General features: G+C 42.4%; 1 protein-coding gene and 1 long non-coding RNA gene across 2 annotated transcripts in view; one reads left to right on the forward strand and one right to left on the reverse strand.

Annotated features, from left to right (window-relative positions):
- LOC111969761 (uncharacterized) overlaps positions 1–18,996 on the forward strand; it is a 65,812-nt gene that overhangs the window by 17,158 nt on the left and 29,658 nt on the right. The window lies entirely within an intron of this gene.
- LOC111969628 (apoptosis inducing factor BLCAP) lies at positions 669–9,179 on the reverse strand. The gene is made up of 2 exons (XM_023995770.2): positions 8,753–9,179; positions 669–1,758 (listed from the first exon to the last, which is right to left on the reverse strand). The coding sequence occupies exon 2, from the start codon at positions 1,616–1,618 to the stop codon at positions 1,355–1,357; it is 264 nt and encodes an 87-aa protein (XP_023851538.1). The 5' UTR covers positions 1,619–1,758; positions 8,753–9,179; the 3' UTR covers positions 669–1,354.

Below are 18,996 nucleotides of genomic sequence, written 5' to 3' on the forward strand. Positions count from 1 at the left end.
CAGACCTAATGCAAATATTTGCAATACAAACCTCCCATGTATTGAATGTAGCCTACAAATAACATTGGCAGCACAATCTTCACAAAAGAGCAAATCGAGACTGATGATCTAACCTATTTTAATGACAAACAATATGTCATTAGCTACAGCATCCTAACAGAATATAATACAATTGACTTGAGTATCATTGTCAAAAGTTCTCAAAACCAGACCGGGCTAAATGATGTGAACATTTTGTTAGGCCTGTGGTTCACTGGACAGCCAGCTACAAAATGGTGACCTTTCCGTGATGGGTCTCACACTGGGCTGGAGTTAAAAATAATATAAAACATTTTGATCAAAAGCTCATTAGCTTGTTCAGCAGTCTCTATATGGCCCAACTTAAAATAAAATTCAATGTCTGCCCTCCAGCACCAGACAACACGCAGTAATTAACCTTCTCATTTCAATTACTTTCATAATAAACTTTATAAAAGCGGACTGGTCTTTTCAAATATTGAGATTGTGAACCCTAAAAAAAAAAAAAAATCTTTCACCAACAATATTGAGCCTTTCCTTCTTAGTCATGAGGCATTCTCACTCGCTCAAATGCAGATAGTGGGCAATTGATCAAACTTGCAGTTGACATAAAGCCTAGAAGAACCGAGAAAACACACGAGGCTCCCGCATCATGGTCAGTGATAGCGCCTTCAGACGTTGAACTTTAATAAATTAAAAGGCTGTGGTAACATTTGAGCTCTGCAGGGGAAGTGACATGAAGATGGTTCACATCACTCTTCTACTCTCGACATCAATAAAGCTCAACAAGGACGCAGGATATTCATGTTCACCTTCCTGCTACCATAACATATTGATAGTATGACTTGTGAAAATGCTGATTAACACACACACAATTTCTACCCTTTGGAAACTTTCAGCATTCTGTAATTAAAATCGATGTATTAACATAACATATGAAAACTATAAAAGGCAACCATTGCAAATGTGAGTCCAGGGTAGTGGACGTTCACTCAAGACCAGGGGATAAAGGCAGGGGTGGAGGGCAGTAGTGAGGAGGGAGATGGGCAGGATAGGGCATTTTCTGGAAAGTTTACATATGCACTCCTCCCCATGCATTTAAAAGCACTGGATTTGGGTAATCATTGGAGGGAATTACCACCCTATTTTTTGCAACAGTCAATTCCTTTGAAATCCATGAAGGGAAGTGAACAAGTGCACACTAAGGGCAGAGGGGATGAGAATCGGGACACTGTCTAGGTTTCTCAGCATCTCGACAGTCAACTGGGGGATTTTATTCACAGCCTAGATACAGATTGTCCAGGGTCCGTGTGCTCCTAGTGTCAGTGGGATCCTCTTAGTTGCCCACAATGCTGGGGTCGTGTGCAGAGTCTGGCAGTGTGGAGTCATGGCAGTGGTACAGAAAACAGTTTCCCCAGCAGCTGTAGCAGATGAGAAACAGGGCTGCCAGGAACACTAAGGCACAAATGGTACATGGCTTCCTCTCCAGAAGGAAGCTGAGCAGGTAGAAGCCCATGAACATTGAGTGATTGAACCATAAGGCCGGATTCAGGGGTTTCGGGATGAGGAGGACTGGGAGCAACCACTGAAGGCAGTACATTGTCTGCGAGGGGGAAGCGAAATCACACCAAGCTCAATCAGTTGGCCACAGGGCTAGATGGAATGACACACAGTGGGGTTTCCTAACCACGGCAGATGTGACGTGGGAGCAGGTTGTAACCGTTTACCTTCAGGTTATGCCTAAAAAAAGGAAAGGATACAGTAAATAAAAAGTTGCAGACAAGCATCAGTTATACGTTTCTCTTTGACAGGACATAGTTAGCCATATTTCCCTGCAAATGCAAAAATAGCTCAACTTGGTCACGCTCTCATCATCCAGCTACGCTAGTCTGCTAACCCAAAGGGCCCAAGCAGCTAACGCTACGGATATGTTGGGTTAGATCGAGCACAACAAATATCTTTCATTGCATTTTTAATTTATTTTTTTAATTTATTTATTTTACCGTTATTTTACCAGGTAAGTTGACTGAGAACACGTTCTCATTTGCAGCAACGACCTGAGGAATAGTTACAGGGGAGAGGAGGGGGATGAATGAGCCAATTGTAAACTGGGGATTATTAGGTGACCGTGATGGTTGAGGGCCAGATTGGGAATTTAGCCAGGACACCGGGGTTAACACCCCTACTCTTACGATAAGTGCCATGGGATCTTTAATGACCTCAGAGAGTCAGGACACCCATTTAACGTCCCATCCGAAAGACGGCACCCTACACAGAGCAGTGTCCCCAATCACTGCCCTGGGGCATTGGGATCTTTGTTTAGACCAGAGGAAAGAGTGCCTCCTACTGGCCCTCCAACACCACTTCCAGCAGCACCTGGTCTCCCATCCAGGGACTGACCAGGACCAACCCTGCTTAGCTTCAGAAGCAAGCCAGCAGTGGTATGCAGGGTGCTATGCTGCTGGCAAGTTAAGGCAAGTTAACTATGGTGGGGTTGATTTGGTTGACTAGCTGCAGTTAGTAACACTATAATGTTAGCTAGCTAGCTGCAAGAAGAAAACAAGTAGGGACATCAAACATTCAGCCTGCTGCACAGACTATGGATGCTCTAGTCTAGAGCACCTGGTTAAATTGTCATTAGGAGCATTTTCTAACTCTCTCCATGGTTAAAGTAGTAAGAAATTCATGTCTTTGTTGTAAAAATATGTGAGGGTGCTTAATTTACAATCATCCTAATTGGAAATTCTTTTGACATTGAATTCTTATATTTTGCAAAATGTCCCTATGGTGGACAGAACGTGTTACTAAATTGCAGATTAACATTTCCACCACAAACCAATTACAGGAAATACACATACTTTTTACCACAGATTGGTGTTGATACTATAAAAGATTATAGTCATCTCAATTACACAAAATCTATGGATTAAAACAAATCTTTGGTTTTGTACCATTGGTTTGGTCGTGTACACTGGTATTCGCAGGACTTAGAACTCTGTTGTCATTTTTCGAATTCAAATGGAATGAATGGCCACACATCAATACGTCGATTTGAGAGTCAAACTATCACTTAAATTATAGACAACCGTTGATATTAGGGCAGGGACGATACCAGTATGTCGATACTCAGTACCATGGCAAGGAAACAAAACACGAAGCGGATTCTTTAGGAAAACAGCCCTAATGCTGGAAACATGTTGTCATCCAGAGTCACCTTTATTCTTTTCCAAGCTATAGCACACGATATTTTACATAAAGATTCTTTAAAACCCACTGTTTTCCTTTTTGGCATTGGAAAGAAATACTGCGATACTGGCATTGTCACAGCCCTAGTTCAGATCCTATGACGGGTCATGATTCGTTAAATAAAAGTTTAATAAAGCAACTGATTTGTTTCCTTCCCCGTTTCGGCAGCCTCCCAAAATCTCCAATGCCATTCTAGAATTTAGATGACTGTCTTCAACAAATTCTCTTCTAACTAGTGATGTAAAAATTATTATCCGATTCTGTGTGGCTTTTGATTAGTTTTAGTTTAAGAGCGCATACAACCCAAACGTTTACCCCGTTCTATTGATTTCAATTTGATATTGATGGACAGAAAAAGTGTTGCATTACACTTACCGCATTGGCAACCCATTTTAATCAAAATTCAACACTTAAGAATGTAGCTAGGTGTTTCTACAAGTTGTCCTCTAAGCAGTGATTAGTGCTGAGCGATTAACCCAAAATGTCTGTTATTTTTTGGCTTTTAAAACACATAATTGACTGAAGTCGGTTCAATTATTTGAATTACATTTAGTTCTGGGTTTTTCCTGTGAGCTCGATGTGCAGAACTGTTCGATGTAGTAGGGAATTGTAGTTTCCAACAGGCCAATATTCCACATAGTTCAGCACAGAAAACGTGGTAATTAACTACAATGACCATAATCCACTGTGTGCCCCCTTAAACTTCAGAGCGGGCGCCCGATTGACAGGGATAGAAAGCAGTTGCTTCGCGAGCCTGAAAATACATTATCTAAGTGATTGATAGTTTGTATTCAGCAGTCATAAAAGTATCCCTTATTTAACTTTGAAGAATACTATAAATTGTGATTTTGTCAGACAGCATAAGCAGCAGCTCTAAATGAGAACTTGGAATGAAACAAAGTCACCAAATAAAACAAATATTTTATTAAAGTAAGGTGAATAAATTATGATTAATAAGCAATGAGCAGCAATGGGCAGTCACTACCATCATTGCACTTTTAATTGTTTTATTCTGTGTTACAGCATTCAACGCACATAATGCATAGTACATTTAATGTCAAAACAAATAATTCAAACCGAAATCCATGTTTTTCTTATTTTCAGCACTACCTGTCAGACATTATTCCCTGATTCCTGTGGTTTTTGAGCAATGTTAGTTTTAACAGGACGTGCAACCTAATCTCCCCCCTCTTGCGCTATTGAACATAATCGATGAGTGATTAACAAAACAGTGATGCCTTTCTCTTTCTGCTTTGGTGATACCCGTATCAAAATGCTAAATTGCAAAATGTAGCTGACCGTCATCTCCAGGTCGTCCTCTAAAGCCGGGTGTACACGACATGATTTTGGTCCTGATTTAGCTGTCACAGACAAGTTTGAGATCGGAGACAAAATCCCCATGTCGTTGCAAACTCGGGGCGCGGCTGTCACCGACGCTCGTTTAATGTGAGCAGGTCAGAGACGCAATTTGAGGGCTACCGATCGCGTCTTTGAGCAATCCCAGACATCCCGATAATTTCAAACGTTTGATTTTATTGGCACAAAATCTGCAATGCTCTTGTAGCGTGAGGTGTGCAATGACATGTTTTAAGAACGATGATCAGCAAGACAATGAGAGCTTGCCAGAGAAGCCAGTGAGATATTGTTTCACTTCACCCAGAATGTGTAGACTCTCGAGCAGGAGCGATGACTACTAGTATGCGCGATGACTACTAGTATGCGTTTGGACTTGCCTTTAACCAAAGTGTCAAATCATTACAGCTCTGTTCACAAGCAACGTTACTCAATTCAAAATGTTGGCTAGAAATTAACTCCGTATTGGACGCATGAATGTCTGACTGTTTTTGAGAGACAGTGTGGTGGTATAGAGAATCCTCATGACCAAGTAAAGAATCGTTGATAAAAATGGCAGAAGGAAGATGGTTTGTTAAAGAAGAATGGTAGAAAGAGTAAGCAGAATAAGCTTTACGCCGGATTGAAGACAGGGGGAGAAATAGAAGAGAGTGAGGGCGAAGTATCGGAGGAGGTAGGTGTGGTGAAGTTCTCGGAGCCCAAGGCTTGCACCAAGGGTCAGGATAAAGATGAGTCTGACGGTAGGAGTGAAATTTTGGGAAAAAGTGGACCCTTGCCTTTTGGCTGGTCCATTTGTGGTTTCAGGATGGATGTCGGGTGTTGTGGAATCGGTGAAGTTAACCAGAAGTGGTCTTGTGATAATTGTTTGTGTTTCTTCTGGACAGAGGGAGCAGGCACTCAGCGTTAAACTAATGGGGCCAAGTGATGTGAACTGTTCTGCTCTCAAGAAAAGGGCGCTATTGAAAGGACTTATTACTGGGGTAGCAGTAAATGTGAAGGTTGACCAACTGAAAGAGAAGATTCCCGGTGTTTATGATGCTCGTCGTTTGGTGTGACGCAGAATGGTGGAACAGAAGAGTTGTTGTCTGTTCTTTTGAGTTTTGATGTTGATTCTTTGCCCAACAAAGTGATGTTAGGAGCTTTTGTGACGATAGCACTATGTTGTTACAAGTGTCAAGCTTATGGGCATGTGGCAGCCATGTGTGGGAGGGAGGTTCCTAGGTGTGAGAAGTGTGCAGAAGGGCATGAGATAAAGGCATGTGTAGTATTGGGGAAAGTAGTGGTAGGTGTTAATTGTAAGGGTGCCCATGGGGTTGGGGATCAGAAATGTCCGATGCGAGAGAGACAGGTTGAGGTTTCCAGGGTTAGAGTTGTGCAGAAGTTGTCGTATGCTGAGGCAGTGAAGAAAGTAGAGGAAGATGGGTCAAGGGTGAGGGATCCTGAGAGGAGTGGTGTGAGTAGTAGATCTGAACCAGTAGAGGGATAGGCCAACAAGTGACAAACATTTCAGTAAGATTGGATTTTTTTTACTGATTATAGGGTTAGATGGTAGGGTATTTGTTTATTTTCAAGCAAAGTATAAGGAAGTTATACTCCAGTCTAGTAGCTGGCGGTAATGCAACACTTATTGGATGTCAACTGCTGCTAAACCCCATCGAAGAAGTGAAGCATCTTGTAGTGTGTGACACCCTGGTTGTGTTCGGATACGCATACTAACATACTGTATACATACATACACTTAAAATACTATTTACTATATACTATTAGTTAATTTTAATGTACTGTAAACAAACGGTACCTTTTCAGTTGAGCATACCAGCCCTACACCTGTGTACCGGAAATTGATTATGTTGTTATGAAACCTCTTGCTAGCTTGTTAACATAACAAATCAGACATTTTTGTGTTCGTAAATTCAATCTGGAGTGCCATATTAAACGGGTGTTGAGCGTTCGTAAATTAATTAGTTATTCTGTACTCTGGTACACTCAGACAAGAGTGCTCTGAAATTGAGTAAATAGCCAGAGCGAATGTATGTCCATTGACAACGCACAACGACTACACCACTTAGCTAAGAATGACGTGAATAATCAAGTCAATAAACGTTGGGTAGTTAGTTAAATAGCATATAATTAATATACTGGCTAGTTCAATGTATTAGTAGCCAACTAACGAGGTAACGTAAACTCGTACATCGCCTTGGTCCGTACAATTGCCCTTATTTTAGCGCCCCAAAAACATAATACTTCCAGATCAACTGTAATGTCAATACCATTGTAAAGCAATATTTCTCCCCTTTCCAACAAAATCAATTACATGACCTAAACACTGCCCGTTTCTGCATAATTCAAGCAGGCAATGAGCCCGTCGGGTCTTTTTAAAAATGGCGGGTGGGGAAGTGAAACTAATGCGTGATAGTGAGAAGGACAGTGTTTTTTCACTCGATCTGTCCAACTTATCACCTTATTGCCTCTAAAATGTAAATAAAACACTATAAGGAGTTTATATAATGTGTCATTACATACCTATTTGAAGGTTTGTGTCGAATTTGAATCGGGTTTTTAGGGCGGTGCTAAAGTGATCTTAGAAGTAAACAGCGGCTTTGAGAATGATGATCGCATGCAATGATGACGAAAAAAATTACTAGGTATCCACCCCTTACCCCCGTCACTGTTCATTTCTTGTTTTTAAACGATGAGAGAAGTGCTACACCTGGTGGAGAGAGATTGTAAGACATAAATAGTTGCTTTATGCGTGCTGTACGTTACGACATGACGCGTCAAGATGTAACGGAGGGTCAGTTTTTTCAACTTTTCTCCAATACTATAGAGCCATTACCATGTCGATCAACGCTTGAATAGAAACCTAGTTCACACCCCCGATTTTGAAGTCAACACAGTCGCACATTTGTATGAATGGGGTGAGTTTACGTTAGCTAGCTAACATACCGGTAGTACCTACTGCTGTAATGATATGTATGCTATGCGGTTCGTAAGGATAGCGTAGCCAACACATTGTCAGCCAACATAACATGTAGCGTAAATAATTATTAAGTCATTACTTTTGTTATATTGCTCAACATTTTCTTAACATTTGTCATAATTAGTTAATGCAATTCATTTGTATCCACTCTCGTCGGACTTCGGCTGCATATATTCCGCCATTTTCTTCAAATCTGAAAACGTGAAACCACATCGATTTTCTTTAGAATTGCATTATGGGCCCAAAAAGTAAGGAAATGTGTCTTACTGCTTTGCTTCATCTTGGCCAGGTCACAGTTGCAAATGAGAACTTGTTCTCAACTAGCCTACCTAGTTAAATAAAGCTGGGGGAAAAAAATTGGGGAACTTTTGGCATACTAACTCTATCCATACTTTAACCAATAAGCATACTACATGCTCAATTTACGTCAAATAGTACGTTTAGTACGAGTATTCGAACACAGCTCGTGTCTAGTGTACACCCGTCATGTAAAAATATCAAATTTAGGCTACATGTGGTTTTTGAATGGTAGTAGTTTCAACAGTGCATACAACCGGATTTTCCCTCTAAATCGTTAAGTGATTTATTGCCAATTGTCAAACGTTTAATGCGTGTGCAGTTTACAAAGTGCTTGTTTAAAAAAATACATAGTACATTTTAGGTTTCCCGATATATCACGTATTGTTTCTGCATATTGGTTATTGATTTGGACACGTTCAAACTGTTTTGACTTTGGACTATTTATCAAAAGGTCTTGTCAACAGGAAACAGTGACAGAACATTATACTGTAATGTCAAACTTAAGTTTTAGGAGTAACGTTAAACATTTAACTTCCAACATTAATTTCCAATGGTATCGTAATTCATTGTGTAAAAACTGCTGAATAAATCCAAAAACATGCTGTGAAAGATTTATTTTGATAATATATCACCAAAACGAGTGATATATTAGCTAGCGAACGTTAGGTTGTTCGGTTAATAATTAACGTTAGCTGGCTAACGAGCTACTAGCTAGCTTACTTGCATAGCTAGCTAAAACAATCGTGTTGAAATAGTAGTTTGTAACAACTTGTCCAATTGGATTATACATAGCTAATATTTCGCATTTGAAGCTAAGTATTTGAATAACACATTATACAAAGAATAGAAACAGACCTGTCAATTTCCAGGTTCATTCTTGATAGTTTTTTTGACGGACTCCATTGCTGCTGCCTAGACGACTGCGTAGCAATCCCAGAGAGGAAGAGGCGGCGCCAGATGGGTCCCCTCCCGTCAAACTCTGTCCACGCGGGAATACAGAGATAAGCAAACCGATACCTATAGCAGACAACTCCCATTGTCAGGACGGACACTAGACCATCTCGTCATTAAACATTATACAGTATCTCTGGCTTTAGCATTTCAATTACAAAACAAAAATAAATAGATAGTAACAAATTTGCCTTAGTGTAAATTATGTTCTAATTATTTTATTCACTAGTAAGAACCCAATACATGTGCTAAAAACATATATAGTATCCTACATAATAAATATTATGAGGTCAATAATTCTATAGTTCCAAATTTTAAATAACGTCAAATATTTTTCAGGCTTTATTCTATTGATCCTTATCCAATATTGCTGTCAGAGAAGCGGTAGCTTGACCCCTCCAGATATGTTACAAAGGAAGGAGACGCGAATTCTCCTTCTTCGGTGGGGTTTATCGTCAGTTGGCATCCAACGTTATGGTGCATTACCGCCACCTATTGTACTGGAGTGTGGGCCAGAGACAGGGAGAAACTAAATCCTACCTGCCAGCCCTGTTGCTCTTAAAAAATATAAAATATTACAGCCTCCTCTCTTCTGTCCTTTCCTGCCGTTATCCCCTCCCTAACTTTCCTCTGTACTTGAAATAAATGCCTGCCCTTAATATCTCTATTCCACTACTCCTGCCATTTCTCCAACATCACTGTCCATGTCATGCTTTTTGCCTCTGCCTTGCTCATTGAAACTACCACATCAACATCCCCACTACTTAGTGCTTGTTTAGCCAGTACATCAACTGCCTCATTCCCCTCCACCCCCACATGAGCTCAGATCCATGTAAATATTATCTGTATACCCATTTGTTTACACCTGCCATGGGCTTGTAGCACCTCATAAAGCAGGTCTTGTCTGCTACGTGATATAAAGGACTGGATACGCCTTAGCACTGCACATGAATCAGAACAAATAACTACTCTTTCTGGCTTAACTTCCTCCACCCACTGCAAGGCCAACAGTATGGCCATCATCTCCGCCATATATACAGCCAGATGATCTGTAATATGTTTCCTGACTCTCACCCCACATTCCTGCACTACAAATGCTTACCCAGTACGTCCTGTCCTTGGATCTTTTGAACCATCTGTGTAAATGGCCACAAAATCCTGATACACAGTACCAAGACTTCTCCTAAACAAATCAGATGGATCAACACCCTGCCTATCTTTCCCTAGTCTCTCCAATCAGATGGATCAACACCCTCCCTATCTTTCTGTAGTCTCTCCAATGCATCTAGATCTACTACTGGAGGTGGGAGTAGCCATGATGGATTCACATGGATAGCTTCCATACAGTCCCATCTCCTTCGCCTGGGTATTACCCACCCATCCAAAGCTTGTGTTCTGTCTTCACTCATGTTCCCAGCATGCCTGTAAAATCCCTTTCGCAGGATGAGACACCCCATGTCCCTGTAGGCTGACCCAATAATTCATTGCCAGCTGCTGTCTCCTGATCTGCAATGGCATTTCCCCCATCTCCACCTGTAGTGCAGCTACTGGGGAAGTCCGAAACGCCCCACTATTGAGTCCTTGTCCCTGTATGACATCTAGCCTTTCCAATGACAGACGGGTTGCCGAACCATATGCTATACTTCCATAGTCTATTACAGATCGGATCAATGCAACATAAATGCTCTTCAATGAGGCACACCCAGTCCTTCCTTGTCAGACAGCGCATCACATTTAGTACCTTCTTAAACTTTCCCACCGTAGTACGTAGTATCAAAGTATACCCCAAGGAACATAAAGGCCCCCACCCTCTCCACGTTTCTCCCATATAACCTTAAGCATACCTCATCTCCCACCTTCCTCCTGGTAAAGAACACTGTCTGAGTTTTCTCTGCAGAGAACCTGAATCCCCACATTAATGCCCACCGCTCTACCTCATCAATTGCTTCCTGTACCTTCCTGACTATATATGGCACATTTCTTCCTCCCTTCCATAAGGCCCCATCATCTGCAAATAACGACCTCCCAATGTCCGGTTGTACCTGAGAGTAAGCATCATTGATCATGATTGAGAACAACAGAGGACTAGTCACACTCCCCTAAGGTGTACCATTATCCACCATGTAGCTGCCTGAGAGAGACTTCCCCACCCTCACCTGGATCGACCTTCCAAACAAGAAATCCTTTATCCAGTTGTATGTTCTTCCTCCTACCCCCTTAATATCAAGCTTGATTAACAATGTGTGTGACCAATCAAATTTGATTTGATTTGATTTAGGCCTACCTGGTTTGTTGTTGGTTTGTTTCAGGGTAGGGGAAAAAATGATGATTTTGATGATGTATCCTATACATTGCTCTAAGTCAAAGACTATCACATTATTACAACAGGCCAAATATTTTATTTTAGGCTTATCTTGCTATGATGCAGTTGTTGCTGCTTGTTGCCGTCTTTCCGTTGGACGGTTCGTCCGCCCTCTCTCTCTCTTCCGTGGTTAGAATGGATACTTCAGAGTCCCATTCAGAAATATTCTTATAGAATAGATGTGTCGGCGGTTGTCGGTCCTCGCATTCACGGGTACATAATTACTAGCTGCAGACTAGTAATTAGTATCGAAGAGTAGCTCTTATTCTGTCGGATCGATAGTCTCAGAGTTTAACCACGTGGTATGGTTCAAAGATTCAGCAACCATTACAACCTTAGCTCCCTCGATGGTTGAGGTACGCATGGTCTCTACTCAAAACTTAGCTCCCTCTGTGATTGAGGTACTGGTCTACTGGGAAATTCCCAAGGTGGGGGTTATATCCAGAACAGTAGGAAAGGGCTGTCCCATGACGCAAGATCAATGTCTGTACTCATGGGGCGGGCCTATGACTTAGTTAAACTCCAAAGGGAATTGGAGTTTCCTTCAATAAACAGTTTAAAATCACATTACATAATTTCACAAATAGTTTCATCTTTACTCATTCATTTTATACAACAATTAGATGCAAACCTCACAACTGAGACTCTTGTATGAACAGAGTTATGGTAATGTGGCTGTATTGTCTCTCATGAGTTTCACAAACATTAAACGAAATGGACCGGTCGTAGCTGGATTCTCCCCCGACCGTGTACACATTCTCCAAAACATGGACATTGTTCAGTTCTCAAGTTCTGTGATGTGGAAGAGGTTCCTTTGTTCTCCTGTGAAACTCACTCTCTCTATACTGCATGGCCATGAGGAGAGAGACTCCTCTAGGAATTTATGACCTTCGATAACAGAGCCTGGGTGTAGGGGGTGGTGAGAGAGAGAGAGAGGTGGTGATGAGAGAGAGAGAGAGATGAGAGAGAGAGAGAGAGAGAGAGAAAGAGAGAGAGAGAGAGAGAGGGGGGGGGGGTGCTGCTGTACCCAAAGAGGGCCATGTCATGACATTAGGAATTCATGATGATATAGAGATACTGTAATTTAAACATGCAAACTGAATTGAGCCTGGCTATAGTCTATGCCTTTAGCTACAGTAACAAAATAGCCCTAATTCCCTGGTAGAGTTTTATATCATTTTATAGGCCATAATCCTTTAGACTTTCCTATCACAATGATAACAATAGTAGAAAATGTTATTCGCACAATGTTATTGAAAAGGCTGGACCTAAGTACACTGCTCAAAAAAATAAAGGAACACTTTAAACAACACAATGTACTCCAAGTCAATCACACTTCTGTGAAATCAAACTGTCACTTAGGAAGGCAACACTGATTGACAATAAATTTCACATGCTGTTGTGCAATGGAATAGAAAAAGGTGAAATTATAGGCAATTAGCAAGACACCCCCAATAAAGGAGTGGTTCTGCAGGTGGTGACCACAGACCACTTCTCAGTTCCTATGCTTCCTGGCTGATGTTTTGGTCACTTTTGAATGCTGGCGGTGCTTTCACTCTAGTGAGCATGAGACGGAGTCTACAACCCACACAGTGGCTCCGGTAGTGCAGCTCATCCAGGATGGCACATCAATGCGAGCTGTGCAAGAAGGTTTGCTGTGTCTGTCAGCGTAGTGTCCAGAGCATGGAGGCGCTACCAGGAAACAGGCCAGTACATCAGGAGATGTGGAGGAGGCCGTAGGAGGGCAACAACCCAGCAGCAGGACAGCTACCTCCGCCTTTGTGCAAGGAGGAGCAGGTGGAGCACTGCCAGAGCCCTGCAAAATGACCTCCAGCAGGCCACAAATGTGCATGTGTCTGCTCAAACGGTCAGAAACAGACTCCATGAGGGTGGTATGAGGGCCCGACGTCCACAGGTGGGGGTTGTGCTTACAGCCCACACCGTGCAGGACGTTTGGCATTTGTCAGAGAACACCAAGATTGGCAAATTCGCCACTGGCGCCTGTGCTCTTCACAGATGAAAGCAGGTTCACACTGAGCACATGAGCACACGTGACAGACGTGACAGAGTCTGGAGACGCCGTGAAGAACGTTCTGCTGCCTGCAACATCCTCCAGCATGACCTTTGGTGGTGGGTCAGTCATGGTGTGGGGTGGCATTTCTTTGGGGGCCGCACAGCCCTCCATGTGCTCGCCAGAGGTAGCCTGACTGCCATTAGGTACTGAGATGAGATCCTCAGACCTCTTGTGAGACCATATGCTGGTGCGGTGGCCCTGGGTTCTCCTAATGCAAGACAATGCTAGACCTCATGTGGCTGGAGTGTTCAGCAGTTCCTGCAAGAGGAAGGCATTGATGCTATGGACTGGCCTGCCCGTTCCCCAGACCTGAATCCAATTGAGCACATCTGGGACATCATGTCTCGCTCCATCCACCAACGCCACGTTGCACCACAGACTGTCCAGGAGTTGGCGGATGTCTTTAGTCCAGGTCTGGGAGGAGATCCCTCAGGAGACCATCTGCCACCTCATCAGGAGCATGCCCAGGCGTTGTAGGGAGGTCATACAGGCACGTGGAGGCCACACACACACTGAGCCTCATTTTGACTTGTTTTAGGACATTACATCAAAGTTGGATCAGCCTGTAGTGTGGTTTTCCACTTTAATTTTGAATGTGACTCCAAATCCAGACCTCCATGGGTTGATACATTTGATTTACATTGATCATTTTTGTGTGATTTTGTTGTCAGCACATTCAACTATGTAAAGAAAAAAGTATTTAATAAGAATATTTCATTCATTCAGATCTAGGATGTGTTATTTTAGTGTTCCCTTTATTTTTTTGAGCAGTGTATATGAGATGGGATGGAAGTATAGATAATGCATAGCCTTGGCTTGATTCCTCAGTTTCCATGGCAATCCTACCACTTCTCAATCTCTGAATCCTAGTGCATCCACCAATGTAATAGGCTAATATCAAAGTCGAGACATCTGAAGATACGCTGCTTAGAATATTTAGCCTGTGAATTGATTTCACTCTGAGAAGGGTGTTTCCTGCATACAAGGGCTTGAAAAACGGGTTTTGCCATTTAGCCAAGCAGTACAAGGACCTCATAATGTCAACTAATTGGCTTGACAAAATTATATCAGATGTTATAAAACCTTTTCCAAAGCATTTTTCCATGATAGGGTTCCAAAGAACAACTCCATCTCAGATGAAAAGGGTTCCATGTAAACCGTAGGGTTCCTGTAGAAGGTAAAGTGGAACCCTGTGGAACCCTTTTCATCTGAGATTAGTTCTTTGGAACCTCTATGAAAAAATGTGGCGTTTAAAATGTTTATTTCTGGTTGGAAGGGTTCTATCTAGTTCTCCGACAAGGACAAGACCGAATAACATTTTCTTTCTAAGAGTGATGGATTAGGGTAAGTGGTTTAAATATCAAGAAGTCGATGATAGGCCTATGTTTAGGCATTGATGTCAGAGATGTCATTGACTTAGGACACTTCATTCAATATGCAAATTAAGTCCTAGTCTATCTGTTTCAGCTATTGGTGTCACTTGCTTTTTTACTTAGCCTATACTCAGCTTTGTAGCCTATACCTTAAGGCAATTTCTTGAACAGCATCTTTTCAATTCATTCAGGGTAGGCTAATAAAATACATCTGAACTATTTATTTACCAACTAAAACCGGAAGGGTACAGGCTAATTTGTATACAATTTAAAAATGCTATTTGGAGAAAAGCAAAAACATTATCAAAAAGCCATTATCACATTGGCTGCTGTAAATTCTTTCACCTCAGTCTATCTACAAACACATAGCCTATTAGCTATATCATTGTAACAGTATACCCCTGAAAGGGGGGAAATGTGAGAAATGATTCACACTGACACGTAGCATCAGAGACTGTTTAGTCAGTTGTAATGATGAATTGCATAGAATCATCAACTCTACATAAAGATCTCTTTTCTCAAATTACATAGCATTCACATTTGCATTCCTAGGCATTACTATTCAGGCTCCGCACAAACAGACATCAATGGAGCACACAGATGATCGTATTATTCGATTAATTATTAGAATATTACTTACGATTCTATATTAACATCAGTGATGTAGTGGTAAAAAAGGTGGGTAATGGGTAAACTATAAGGATATGCATCTTTCACTTTCAAGATGATTCGATACATATCTAGATGCATGCTCCGATACGATAAAGGAACCATGTGATTCGGTTTGATTAATCAAGCAATCAAATGTATTTATAAAGCCCTTTTGATATCAGCAGATGTCACAAAGTGCTTATACAGAAACCCAGCCTAAAACCCCAAACAGCAAGCAGTGCAGATGTAGAAGCACGGTGGCAAGGAACAACTCCCTAGAACTTAGGAAGAAACCTAGAGAGGAACCAGGCTCCGAGGGGTAGCCAGTCCTCTTCTGGCTGTGTACATGGCCATTAAGAATACATGGCCATTAAGGCCAGATTGTTAATCAAGATGTTCAAACGTTCATACATGACAAACAGGGTCAAATAAAAATCACAGTGGTTGTAGAGGGTGCAAAAGGTCAGCACCTCAGGAGTAAATGTCAGTTGGCTTTTCATAGCTGAGCATTCAGAGGTTGAGACAGCAGGAATGGTATAGAGAGAGAGAGGGAGATTAGAAAACAGCAGGTCCGGGACAAGGTAGCACTTCCGGTGAACGGGTCAGGGTTCCAGAGAGGCAGAACAGTTGAAACTGGAGCAACAGCACAACCAGGTGGACTGGGGAGAGCCAGGAGTCATCATCCCAGGTAGTTCTGAGGCATGGTCCTAGGGCTCAGGTCCTCCGGGAGGGAGAGAGGGAGAGAGGGAGAGAAAGAGAGAATTAGAGGGAGCATACGTGTGTGCGTGAACACTCAGAGTGTGGTGTCAGCAAAACAACCTCTCATTCAACGTCAACAAAACAAAGGAGATGTCACGTCCTGACAATAGTGCTTATGTGTTTTGCTTGTTTTAGTGTTGGTCAGGACGTGAGCTGGGTGGGCATTCTATGTTGTGTGTCTAGTTTGTCTGTTTCTGTGTTCTGCCTAATATGGTTCTCAATCAGAGGCAGCTGTCAATCGTTGTCCCTGATTGAGAATCATATATAGGTGGCTTGTTTTGTGTTGGGATTTTGTGGGTGGTTGTTTCCTGTCTCTGTGTTTTGTCTGCACCAGAAAGGACTGTATCGGTTTTGCCACATTTGTTGTTTTGTAAGTGTTCACTTTTCGTCTGTCATTAAATATGTTGAACACGGAATACGCTGCGTCTTGGTCCGATCCCTGCTACACCTCCTCTTCAGACAAAGAGGAGGAAGGCTGCCGTTACAGGAGATGATCGTGGACTTCAGCAAACAGCAAAGAGAGCACCCCCCTATCCACATCGACGGGTCAGTAGTGGAGAAGGTGGAAAGTTTTAAGTTCCGCGGTGTACACATCACGGACAAACTGAAATGGTCCACCCACACAGACAGTGTGGTTATGAAGGCATAACAGCGCCTCTTCAACCTCAGGAGGCTGAAGAAATGTGGCTTGTCACCTAAAACCCTCACAATCTTTTACAGATGCACAATTGAGAGCACCCTGTCGGGCTGTATCACCGCCTGGTACGGCAACTGCTCCGCCCACAACCGTAAGGCTCTCCAGAGGGTAGTGTGGTCTGCACAGCGCTTCACCGGGGGTAAACTACCTGCCCTCCAGGACACATACAGCACCCGATGTCACGGGAAGGCCAAAAAGATCATCAAGGACAACAACCACCTGAGCCACTACCTGTTCACCCCGCTCCCATCCAGAAGGCGAGGTCATTAGAGGTGCATCAAAGCTGGGACCGAGAGACTGAAAAACAGCTTCTATCTCAAGGCCATCAGACTGTTAAACAACCATCACTAACACAGAGAGGCTGCTGCCTACATACAGACTTGAAATCATTTGCCACTTAAATAAATGGATCACTAGTCACTTTAATAATGCCACTTTAATTTTTTTAACCTATTTTACATTACTCATCTCATGTACAGTATATGCTGTATTTTAAACCATCTATTGCATCTTACCTATGTCGTCATTGCTCATCCATATATTTATATGTGTATATTCTTATTCCATTCCTTTACTTAGCCTTGTGTGTATTAGGTAGTTGTTATGGAATTGTTAGATTACATGTTAGATATTGCTGCACTGGTGAAACTAGAAGCACAAGCATTTCGCTACACTCGCAATAACATCTGCTAACCATGTGTATGTGACCAATAAGATTTGATTTGAATTGGACACCAGATAAGACAGGATAATTACACCAGATATAACAGACTGACCCTAGCCCCCCGTCACATAGACTATTGCAGCATAGATACTGGAGGCTGAGACGGGGGTCGGGGACACCGTGGCCATGTCCGACAATACCCCTGGACAGGGCCAACCAGGCCGGATATAACCCCACCCGCTTTACCACAGCAGAGTCCCCACACCATTAGATGGGTATTAACAGACCACAAACTTACTACCCTGAGACAAGGCTGAGTATAGCCCACGAAATTCTCCTCCACCGCATGAGCCTGTGGGGGTGCACCACTGGACAGGAAGATCACGTCAGTGACTCAACCCACTCAAGTCAAATATAGCACAAAAAAGTCTTGCACGATGTGACACACCCCTCCTAGGGACGACATGGAAGAGCACTAGTAAGCCAATGACTCAGCCCCCGTAATAGGGTCAGAGGCAGAGAATATCAGTGGAGAGAGGGAAGCACACCAGGCAGAGATGGCAAGGGCTGTTCATCATGCTAGTGCCTTGCCGTTCACCTTCGCACCCCTGGGCCAGTCTACACTCAATCATAGGACCTACTGAAGAGATGAGTCTTCACTAAAGACTTCAAGGTCGAGACCGAGTCTGCGTCTCTCACATCGATAAGCAGACCATTCCATAAAAATTGAGCTCTATAGGAGAAAGCTATGCCTCCAGCTGTTAGCTTAGAAATTCTAGGGACAATAAGGAGGCCTGCATCTCGTGACCGTAGCGTACGTGTAGGCATGTACAGCAGGACCAAATCAGAGAGATTGGTAGGAGCAAGTCCATTTAATGTTTTGTAGGTTGGCAGTAAAACCTTAAAATCAGCCCTAGCCTTAAAAGCACTGTGTGTGTGAGTGAGTATCCCTAACCTTGCCAACAGACAAAGAACTATGAATGGATCAGTGGTTCACCAATCAGGGCCTTGTGTGGTAACAGTAAAAATGCATTATGTATTTTTAGGGGCACTAAATGTTCTTGCAACATTCCCATGAAATATGTCAAGAACATTAATATCTTATGTTCTGAGAACATGGCAACCATGTTCTGTGTATGTTTGGTTGGACGTAGATTGAATATTCTCTAAACCCCTGAATACTGGACACATGAATGTTCTTGCAACGATCCCATGAAAAAGTGTCGAGAACATTACTATCTTAAATTCTGAGACCACGGTAACCACGTTCTGGCTATTTGACATTAAGGGAATGTCCTCTAAAGTTGTGGGAACATTTGTTGTTAGCTGGGATTGAACTTTTCAATTGAGCCTTGTATCATGTGCCATATTACTTTGCTATATCTTTTATTGGTTTGAAGGGGATCCCCATTGTATAGAATGAGCAATCTTAGGTATTACAATCTGGTACCAGGTCCTTTCTAAATGTGACCGACGACTCGATTCGGTCTTATGTATCAAAATTTTAAAGTGTATTTTTTACATTTGAGAAAATGGCCCTTCAATGTTTTGGTACACCTACTGGAGAG

This window comes from Salvelinus sp. IW2-2015, linkage group LG11 (genome assembly GCF_002910315.2).
Source record: "Salvelinus sp. IW2-2015 linkage group LG11, ASM291031v2, whole genome shotgun sequence".
NCBI classification, from domain to species: domain Eukaryota; kingdom Metazoa; phylum Chordata; class Actinopteri; order Salmoniformes; family Salmonidae; genus Salvelinus; species Salvelinus sp. IW2-2015.